The sequence below is a fragment of the Chinchilla lanigera genome, unplaced genomic scaffold (assembly GCF_000276665.1).
Source record: "Chinchilla lanigera isolate Chin_1 unplaced genomic scaffold, ChiLan1.0 scaffold00068, whole genome shotgun sequence".
In the NCBI taxonomy this organism is placed as follows: Eukaryota; Metazoa; Chordata; class Mammalia; order Rodentia; family Chinchillidae; genus Chinchilla; species Chinchilla lanigera.
Genome location: NW_004955469.1, coordinates 12497143 through 12508141, shown reverse-complemented (window position 1 = coordinate 12508141; position 10999 = coordinate 12497143). Strand labels below are relative to the sequence as shown.

The 10999-nt window shown below is 49.9% G+C and overlaps 1 protein-coding gene across 1 annotated transcript in view; it reads left to right on the top strand.

Moving 5' to 3' along the window:
* Capn13 (calpain 13) overlaps nt 1–10252 on the top strand; it is a 71564-nt gene extending 61312 nt beyond the window's left edge. The window contains exons 13-19 of the mRNA XM_013522570.1: nt 2890–3043; nt 3137–3195; nt 4705–4773; nt 6987–7062; nt 8955–9083; nt 9586–9641; nt 10194–10252. Coding sequence (XP_013378024.1) covers nt 2890–3043; nt 3137–3195; nt 4705–4773; nt 6987–7062; nt 8955–9083; nt 9586–9641; nt 10194–10220 — 570 coding nt within the window. The 3' untranslated portion in view covers nt 10221–10252. The remainder of the gene's footprint in view (nt 1–2889; nt 3044–3136; nt 3196–4704; nt 4774–6986; nt 7063–8954; nt 9084–9585; nt 9642–10193) is intronic.
* The last annotated feature ends 747 nt before the right edge of the window (nt 10253–10999 follow it).

Sequence of the window (10999 nt, the reverse complement as noted above, 5' to 3'; positions counted from 1 at the left end):
TTTTTTTGGTTTTTCTCCGGTACCAGGAACTGAACTCACGACCTTGCGCTTGCCAGGCAGGCGCTTTGCCGCTGAGCTAAATCCCCAGCCCCGATGGGTCATTTTTATTAGCTTCTCCCTCTCTCTGGACCACTCCAGTACTTCTCTGGCTGCCAAACTCTGGAGAGAAGTGGCGCCCCCGCTGGGTGACATCCCAATGGGACAAAGAGCTTAGAGAGGGAGAGGATAATTACAGGGAGTGTGAAGGGGGTATGTTGCCTTTCACATCTTTAAACAAGCAGTTGGCAGTACCCTTTGAAATCTTTCCCTCTCCAGCTCCACCGCCTCCCCCCAACCTGGCATCATGCCTCCTTCCAAGAGCTGGCCAGCTTCAGAAAGCACGACAGCACGCTTCCTGCCAAGCCACCTATGTGCATTCGGGATGTTCCTAATGGTTTAATAAACTGTTATAAAGAACTCCTTGACTTGTCAGGATAAAATAGCTGCCAAGGGCTCTGCATGGCAAGCTTTTTGCCATTAATAATCACGTTGTGTAGTGAGCAGATAGTGATACAGATGATCATGTGTACCACACCAGCCTGGACCAGGCAGAGGCCAAGGGCAGGAAGGATGCCAGGCCCTGCCTCTGTATTCAGACGATGAATGGTGTGGCAGTGTCCTGGAGGCATGCTGGGTTCAGAGAGAGAGAAAAAAAGAAGAAATGCAGAACATGGCTGGAATGAGGGGTACATTTGGCAAAAACCAGTTGGCTACAGACCTCACTAGAATTGGCACTGGCTGAGGAGTCAGGCCACCCCTGGGCTAACTCTGAAGGCTTCACTTGCTGCCTGACAAAGCTGGCCAGGATGATTATTGTTCCCAGTGTGTGAGTTCCCTCAGGTAGGGGAAACATTGATTGCATTCCTTGCCCCCAATACAGATCACTGTCCTTGGCCCAGTGCAGATTCTCCATCATTTGACAAATAGAATTAAGACAGATTAGCTGCCCAGAACAGATGCCCAAACTAAGGTTAGCTAGCCAGAGGTGGTTAGCAGGGCCTCATTAGAATGCCTTAAGTCAAGCTTCTTCAGGGTCCATGCATTTGTACCTCCAAACTAAAAATGTAATTTGTCCAATGGTAAGAAGTGCAGATTCACACCAGGACTTCCCCAAACAACAGCCAAATTCTTCCTCACACAGGAGGGTCATGTTGGTCCTTGATGGGAATTAGAATAAACCACAGACACAGCAGTATTCCAAGGTCACCTCTAGCCTGGGCACCCTTGAACAGGGCCCAGCTGGTGTCATTCTACTAAATCTACAGGCAATCCTCAGAGGCTGTGTCTACCAAAGAAATGTTAAAGTGAAATAGGATTCCATGCACTCACTGTGTCCTCTCTCCTGATCTGTTATATCAATTTAGCTTTAAACTAATGACTTGTGACTTGTTACTATCACCACTTACTTTCATTAGCCTTGGTAGTGGTGATAGTACTATATAAAGGTCTGCCTTTAGAAAATGAAGAATACACTTGAACTCTGGACTGGGTCAAACCATCCACTACCCATTGTTTATTCAGTTGGCAAGCATTTTTCCAGCACCTACAACATTCCATGTATCGCACTAAGATTTGGGAATGCCGAAGTGCTAGTCCTTGGGTCTCTCACACCACAAAGGCAGAGATGAACATGCAATTTTTTGGGAATTTGTTTAAGTAGCTGTTGTCTCCATTCCTGCCTTCATCTCCTCAAACGCTTTTGGTTGGTTATGGAGGATGCCTCCAGGTCAGAGTGTGTCCTAGGCAGGGAATGAGGAAAAGGCGACAGAAATGCTCCAAGGCCCATGCTATGGTAGCCTCGTGGGCAATTCCAGTTAAGTTGGAATTTCTCATTAGTGTGTCAACTGCTGGTCAAAGGGAGGCATCAGGATTTCCTTGCAGAGAAACTCAGGAGAGGCTGGGCACACAGGCCAGCTTTCCTGATGTATACAAACTGTGAGATGTTGGAAGGGTGCCCCGAGGAGCAATTTCAGACACTGGCAGGACATCTTCTTGGGGCATCCTGAGGACCCGTGCTTCTAGCTGATGGACCCGTTAGGACAGGCTGAGGGGCTGCATTTGCTCTCAGTGTGGGTGGTGAGGCCAACCTGGGGAGAAGGAACAGGCAGGGTGTCTGCCCTCTGGAAGATTCTGGTTCTCAGAAGATCCACAGGAAATACCTTCTTCCACTTGACCAGGTGTCACTCTACTAAGCCATCTGTGAGAAACTTCACTCGAGAGCCAGTTCTCCAGGAAAACACTTCCCCAGAGGAGAACAGCTCTGCTTCCCAGTAAAATTGTCACCAAGACACTGCCCATCATGCTGGTCAGGGCCCCCGTGGAAAAAAAAAAAATCTAATGAGGTTAACTTCTGCAGAGTACAGGCCTCTCCCCTCAACCTCAACTGCTGCCTGCTTTTAATCCAAAGAAAACCATGACATCTCCCTTTTTGCTTCAGTGGCTGGGAAGATTAATACTAAGTAATGTGCTCAATTGTAGCAGCTTCTCTTAGCCTAGATTTGGGATATTTTTAACTCCTATTATCACACATGTGTGCACACACACAGGCACATACACTCAGTCGTATTTTCTTTTAGTCTTTCTGGAAATAGATGGAGAACACACCTACCGGGATGCGTTGATTTACCCAGCAGTTCTACCTGAGGGGCCCCTAGTGCCAGGAATGGTGGAGAGGAAGCAGCTGTTTTCCATCCAGTAACGAAGGGAAGGGAAAATGCAAAGGGGCCCACACTGGCAGCAACTGTCAGGGCCAATGGGCGCCATAGATGCTCAGGGAGGGAGTCGTTCCCATGGCCTGGAACAGCCAGGTCAGGCTCAGGGGCGAAGGTGACACAGACACTCGGTGGACAGGAAATGGTCGGAAATCAGAGCTATTCTGGAGTTGGGCAGATGTACCTCTCCAGGCTTGGCCCATCTGATGCCCATATTCTCCCTTGTTTGGATCAGGGACTGGACATTGATGCCACCCAACTCCAGAGCCTTCTCAACCAGGAGTTCCTGACAGGTACAGTCAGCCTGAGCCTGCCGGTCCCAGCCTTATCTCCCTCACCCCATCCACCCTACGGACAACTCAGCCCTTCCTGCTCTCTCTCCTCAGGACCTCCAGGGGACACTTTCTCTTTTGACGAGTGCCGCAGTATTGTGGCCCTGATGGATGTATCCTTTCCATTCTCCGTTTTACTCAGCCCCAGGAGCCCATCCACTTTGTGGCCTTCCCAGGGTCTCCAGAGGCCTGGGATACTGTGCGTTCTCCACACAGAAGAACTCTTCAGATGAATCCACAGTGGTAGCAAGACCGACCATCCATCAAGCATTTAAATTGTACTGGTGAATATATATAGGTTTTCCTTATAATTTTTGCGACAGTCTGGTTAGTATAAGTAGTATCCCACTGTACAGTGGATGAACAGGGATTTGGGGAGCTTCAGTAAATGACTCAGATTACACAGCTAGGCAGGACTTGTGCCCAAGTTTGAAGAAGGAATTTCACCTTCAAGTCCATGTACTGACATCATTGTACACCTCCTCCTTTGAGCACCAGTGAGGACCACTTCCTTTCCCTATTTCCCTTACCACTGCAGAAGTCTTCCCTACTTAATTTTCTTACTCATTGAGCCCCATTTTAATAGAGATAACCACCCAAACCTGCAGAAGCCTCCTTGGTCTGCAGAGCAGCTGCATCCATTGCTACTAACATGCTGTGTTTGCAGACATGGACACTGCAGATCAGTGACAGCAAGCGGCAAAATCAAAAATGAAATCCCAGCCCCCTGACTTCCATCCCTCCTTCCACTCTCCCCGGAGCAGTTTCAGCCCTGCCTGTACCAGCTCCCTACAGGAAGGAGAGGCTCCAGCACCCAGGCAGTTCCTCCCCCAGCTGTGGCTGTCTCTGAGAGAGACAGATCACCCCACTCCCACACGGTTAACAAGGCTCGATTGAGAATGCGGAGCTGGCCATTGTAGAACAAGAGAGTTCCTTGATGAAATCATAAATCAGGCCCTGTCTCCGCTAGCTGAGGTTTACAATCAGACACAGAGGAAGCCAAATGGCCCTCACAGCCCCAGGCTAGGGCAGATACCCCAGGGAAGGTCAACCATGCAGAACCCTACAAAGTATGCCAGGCTCTTCCTCGCTTCCCCCTGCTCCCCCATGGCACCCTTCTAGTTCTCAGAGGCCAGTTCTCCCCCCGCCCAGTCATTAGTGTCCCCATCCTGTGGGGTGGCCAGGGCTGGTATCAATACACAGAAAGCATTCCTTGCACCCATGTGTGCCCCAGATTGGCACAATCATCCGTCACCACTGCATCCAGAGTTGCAGGGCCCTTCGTGCTCATCCCCATCCTTCTTGCCAGTGTCCCATCCAATGGATGGAGGCCACGTCTGTGTCACCCTGTCCTCTAGATGCAAGTGGAAGCAGCCTCCCTCTCCCAGGCATTCCTCCTCCTTGCCTGTTTTCCTCTGTAAAGCAAATCTAAATCAGGTCACCTTCAGATACTGTGGGAGTGAGCTGGCATGGGGCCATTTGTAGGTGATACCAGGCTGTCTCAGAGACACCGGACAAACTGCTTAGTAGCTGACAGATGGAGCTGCTCTGGCTGTGTTGGCGAGACCAGCAGCCACTGCTCAGGGGACCCCACACCGGTTAACTCTTAACTCCTTATCCAGCTGAAGGTGAATGGGCGGCTTGACCGTGAGGAGTTTGCGAGACTGTGGAGGCGTCTTGTCCACTGCCAGGTAGAGGCCTGTTCTCTCCAACTAACCTTCTTATTTTATCCAGTTTTGCAAATATTTATGGAGTATCCAACCCTGCATCGGGATTGAGGGGTATACAAGGAGAGGAAGCCTCACCCTGCTCCCAGAGGTCATATTGCAGGAAAGGGCCAAGAGGTTGGGAGGCTGGAGGAGAGATAGGAGTCACCATAGCTAGAACGGTCAGCTGGCAGGGTGCTCCTTGTTCCTCCCCAGACTCAGTCTGTGAGGCCACCCCATTCTCGTCCGATGCTTCTGCCAGAGCATCTGCCCAAAGCACAGACAGCTGGCTATGGCCTGACTGTGGCCTCCTCATTGCCCTCAGGACAAAGTCTAAGTCATGAGAGCAGCACACGAGACCCTCTGCTTTGGGCCCCTACTTTTGAGTCATGGAGAAACCCTTTTTACTCATTCGCCTTCCTCTGAGCCCAACGACAAGACAACTTCCCGTTCCATATATACACTATGCCCTTGCGCCTTTGGCCTGCGCTTTCTTCTCCTCCCCTGCACCCTGAGCCTTGCCAACGCATGCGCACATTTAGTCCAGCCTCAAACACTGCCTGTGGAGCCCTCCTTGCTGGCCTCCCTGACATGAGTAGTGCCCCTCTGGCTCCTAACACGTGGACCTACATCTGCCAGCACAAGCCACACTCTGCAGTCTTACTGCTTTGTACTTAAAAATAACTTTTCCTTGCTATAAAAGCAACGCCTGTTCATAGGAGAAAATACAGATGAACAAAAATAAGCTTAAAAATAACACATTACCTTACCCAAAGAAAACTATTAACACCTACCCTAGTGACTATTTCTCATAATTTCTCCTGTAATATGTACACATACACTAAATAAAAGTATAACATGCTTTTAAAAAATAAGAACAGGGGGTGGTGGTGCACGCCTGCAATCCCAGAACTCGGGAGGCTGAGGCAGGAAGATCGTTGCAAGCTCGAGACCAGCCTGGGCTGCAAAGTGAGCTCAAGGCCAGCCTGAACTGTGTACTGAGACCCTGTCTCGAAAGGCAAAAAATTAATTAATTAATTAAAAAAATAAGAAAGCACCAGCATACTGGAAGTCTAACCATGTCTGTAAATATCTATGGAATAATTAAAGGCTGAGAGGAAAGAGCATCTGTGTGGCTCTGCCAGGATGCATCACAGAGGTCAGGGACCCTGGTCACTTGGTTTCTTGCAGGGCACGGAAATTGTTGGCATATTCATTCCCCCTTTAAATCGCAGTGTCCTCCAGGGCAGGGCCTCCTCATATCCATTTGTCCCCAGTGCCTTCCACAGTGTGTGTAATATAGCAGCATTAAAAAATGCTGACTACATGACCAAACCAATGAGTTACCAAAGGAATAAGAGAATACCCAATGGGAACACTTGAGGTCTGACCTTTGCTCACCAAGAGCCATGCAAGGCCAAGGAAACCCTCTTCAGCTGCTGTGCACGTTGTCTTCCGCAGTCAGCCTCAACCGCTGTGGGAGCGATTGTGCTGGAAAACCCCTGGGGGCAGCTCTGCAAAGACCAAAAGTGGCCTCCCAGCAGCTGCACATGGAGCCCAAGGCCAGGTCTCTTCCTGCGTGCGCGGCAGCTTCCTCACGTGGGGAGCATGATGATGAGCAGGAGTACAGTGAGGGTCAGCCATAGGAGGGAAAGTGATGCATGAGTTACTGCTTCCTGCAGCTGCGCTCAGGTCAAGGACCCAAATCAAGGTCTAACCTGCTCTCAATACCTTCAACACAGCATTCACTCCTGTTCAAGGTACACTCCTAACACCTTCTAAATATTTGCCGGGAGAGACACAGTGACACCTGAGATTCGGTACACAGTTTGTAAATAGTTGGGCCAGGACTTATGCCCTGGATGCTTGCTCATCAAGTCTGTGCTCTTGGCCACTACCCTTTGCAGACTCTTCACGTAGCCCTGTGCTTCTTGTAAAGACAGCAAAGTGTGCTAGGTGTGGGATCCCTCTCAGGCGGGAAGAGGGAAGGAAGGCATGTTGGAAGAGGGGAACCCACAGGCCCCTGCGGTGGCCACTCCTGCCTACACCACCCTCTCTCCCGTCTGACAGCCTGCCGTGGGCTGGGTCCACCGAGGCTTTAGTGAGGCAAACTCCAGGAATGGAAAAGGGATTTCCCACCCATACCTTGCAGGTCTTCATAATGTCTTCTTTCTTCTTTTCCCCTTTTCCCATGCCAGCATGTTTTCCAGAACATCCAGAAAAGCTCTGGAGTTTTCCTGAGCTCAGACTTGGGCAAGGCCGTAGAGAATACAGGTAAGGCGGGGGCCCTTGGAGCTGGGTGTCCTGGGCTCATGTGGGGAGAGGGTGCCCTCACTCCCAGCATGCTGTAAGACAGTAGGCTGGGCAGTCAGGTGAGAGAGCAGCTTGAGCTCCTGCATCCACCCCTGCTCTATCACAACCTTCTTGGGTCTCCAGGGCTCCAGGCTCAGGCATCACGCCCCTGACAGAGCTCTCTGTGCTAGTCAATTTTCGCAGCTGCTTTTTCTCCCCAGCACAGCTCTAATTGTGAGAAAATAACCCTCTGTGATAAACACCCTACTAGGAATGGAGCTCACCTTCCAGAAACTTCCAGTTCAATGTCTGGGCCATCAGAGTTAAATACTCGCAGACAGGCTGATGGTTTCTCTTCCCTCTTCATGAAGAAAGTGGGGCTAAATGAAATCAAATGGCACCTGCGTACTTCAAGGAGACAAAAGCGTTCTGCCCTGGGCTAATGATAACAATACCTTTGAGGGTGTCTGGGCTGTGTAGCTGCCTAAGATCTCCTGTGTAGGTCATGTCAAGTGATTATCTTGACTACCCTGAGACCTTAGAAGGGCAGGAATCATTGCCTCCATTGTACCACTGGGGAAAACGGATCACGAAAAGGTTAATGAAATGGCCACTTTCCTCAATAAACTGTGAAATTGCGCTCCCCCAGGTTAACTCCATAATTCTCCCTCCCATGGCTCCTGGTCTGGACAGGGATAGAAATACAGAGCTCTCCACTGGAGCATAGATGCTCCTTTAGTTCTCCAGAACACGGGCCCGCAGAGCTCAACCCTGAGGGGCATCAGAGCCCCCTGCTCAGGGCTTGTGAAAACACAGAAGGCTGAGCCTCCCTTTGTTACTATCCAGAGGTCCAGCTGGGCCTGGAGATCTTGCTTCAACTAGCACCCAGGTGGTGCTCCTGCCCCTGTCTGGGACACACCTGAGAACCACTGAAGACCAGTTAAAGAAGAAATCATTAAAAGAGCCTTCACTAAAGAGTTCAGAATAATAAAAAGAGAAAAAAATAAAGACTAGTTTAAATTCAACTGAAAACAGCTCAGGGCCTCAGGACCTTGTAACCATAAGTGAATGAGTGATTGGAAAAGTGGCGAGCAGAGGTGGTATGGCCTCTCTGAAGGAATTTTGAGATGGGGATCGAATGTGTCTCTGGCTGCAGGGGCCCACAGGCCACTAGGCTCATCTCGTGGTAGAAGACTCAGCTTGCAAGCTTTTGCTGCTCACCAGGGTTTGCAGGCCCAACTGTGTGCCAGTCTGCACTGTCCTCTGTGGCTGGCGCCTCCTTGGAACTTATAACTAGACTGCAAAGTGACAAGGCCAAAAAGGGCTAGGTGACTTCTGCCCAGCCGAGGCCTTCTTCTGAGTGCTGCTCTCCCCTGTGAGAACCAGCCTTTCCCCGGGAGCCAATATACACTTAACCTCACTCTTCTAAGGAAACCACACCTGCTCACCCTAGCAGCATCCATGCAGAAGGCCCACAGAGAATCCTGGGGTCAAGGAGGAATGCAGCTTTATAAAATCAGCCACAGAGAGAGCCACAGAGAGACCCAGGGCTAGACGCAGCCCCAAGTCCTGCCAGCCCCCATGATACGCAGGATTATCCCAATGGGAAGGCTGGTGTGTCTCCCGAAGAACACTCTGTCTTGTCTCTTGAGCTGGTCTCTGGCCAAGCTCCTGAACTGTGTCATTAGGGCCCAGCCAGAGAAGACTGGAAGATCAAAGAGGTCCTGAATGGCCACCAAATCTGGCTGAACAGGAGTGGTGATGGGAGGTCACTGAGCACTCTGAACAAATTTCCCAAGTCCCGAGAGACAGAGAGGCATCCACCCTTCCCTACCTCCACCTTCTCCCTGTTTACCAGCTCACCCTGTGGCCAGACTTCCTTATAGGCATCTCCATCAGCAGTGAGCTGCTGGATCTCATGACCCTTCGGTACAGTGACAGCACCGGTCGGGTCAGCTTCCCCAGCCTGGTCTGCTTCCTGATGCGGCTGGAAGCCATGGCAAGTAAGTGTCCCTGGGGAGAGAACCTGCTGACCCAGGCCTGCCTGAGGCATCCCTGCTAAAAGAGCACAGTATCAACAGCGGCTGGGAACTAATAGTGTGGTCACTAAAATAAATCGGATCCCTGGCCTCCCTTCCACACCATGCCCACCACAACATCCCCCATCCCAGGTCTCTTGTTTCCTCTTCACCCTGTCTACTAGGCAGGTCCCCAGACTGTGCCCGTGAAGGACAGACAAGCCCACACATTTCCTGGCTGAGTGCAGACGGATGCAAAGGGCAAGGAATCTGGAAGAGAAAGGGCCAGAGCAGTCACAGAGAGCTGTTTTGAGAACTTGAGCCCACAGGTGACCCACCATGTACAGCTTCCCAGAAAGAGGAAGATGGAGGATGTGCTCAGTCTGTGGACTCAGAATCCCCACAGCACTTCTGTCCTCTCCTGGGCCCTGACCTGCTCCGATCCCCTTCTCCTCAGTCAGTGGAAACTTTTCCTTCTTTATCCTAGAGACATTCCATAATCTCTCCAAGGACGGGAAAGGACTCTACCTGACAGAAATGGAGGTGAGGCACCTTCCCTTGCCAAGGCCAGGCACAGCCCCAGGGCTGCCTTCCCTGATCTACTTCCAGGGGGCATTTTTCTCCCTGAGGATATTGAACAGTCCATCAAAGGCCAGCCAAGTTGCTGGCCCCCCTGCCTCCAATTACTGCCTTTATATATTGCTGGCTGCCAGGCTGCTTTAGGATCTTGGCAGACAGATTTTATTTTTTTCCAATAGCTTAATAAAGCAGAGGATTATGTGGGAGTCATAAATCCAAGAGGGAACTGAATAACAGCCCGCTGAGCTCACTGTACATTAAATTTGCTCCCACTGAATTTTAGAGCCTCCCAACTGGCCAACTGGTCCACCTTAGATATACTTCTCACTGCCTGGCTTTTGAGGGAATAGCAGAAGATATGTTGTAACAGGGGGCTTAGACCTTGGACTTGGGTTAGAATTACCTGAAAAGGGGTGATGAGACTGAACTGAGATCTTCCAAGGGAGGAGGATAGGACTCACACATCTCTCTATAGGAAGTAAACAAGCTTAAAGCATTGTCATGCTTATTTCTCAGTGGATGAATCTGGTCATGTACAACTGAGGCAAGGAGCAGAGCAGACCCCATGCACAAGGTAAGATATGGTGGTTTGGAATTCTGTCTCCTTCCTGTGAGCATTCCCATTTCCTCCAGGAACTATACATAACTTTCCCTGGGAAACCTCCTCAAGGTTACAGAACTCCCAAGGCTCAGCAACTTAGGACCCCTAAGTTTCAAGGCCAGTGCTATAGATTTCATCTAGGTCATGTGGACCAGGGGACTTTCCTGAAGAGGTATGGTGTAAAAGTCATGAACAAAAGATTTAGAACTCTTAATTGAAATTTCAAAAAGGAAACCACTAATCACAGGCAAAGCAGTAGAAATGGTGGAAAGAGAATGGTGTGCTGCAATAGAAGGATAAACATACTTGGGGAGAATGGAGTTGGATTCAGCCCCTACTCTACCATTGCCTCACTATGCAGCTTTGGGCTGATCAGGATACTTTGTAGCAGTCAGTGTTTCTACATCCAGCATGTGTGTGCTGAAGAACAAATACCCATGTCACATTTCCTCTAAATTTATTGTCATGGAACAGACCTTAGGTACCGTAGGTGGCAAACTTATGGCACATGTGTTGTTTTACAAAACAAAAGATATTAATGTATGAGTTGTTTTTTCTAAACTAAAACAGCAGTGTTCATGTTTAATTGCAGTATTGGTGCTTTGCAATAAACAAGTGAGTTTTGGGGTTGCAGTTTGAGCACTCATCTCTAAAAGGTTCACCATCACTGCCTTAGAGTTACGTAGTCCACACCCACCTTGTTGTAGCAGAAGCTCCAATA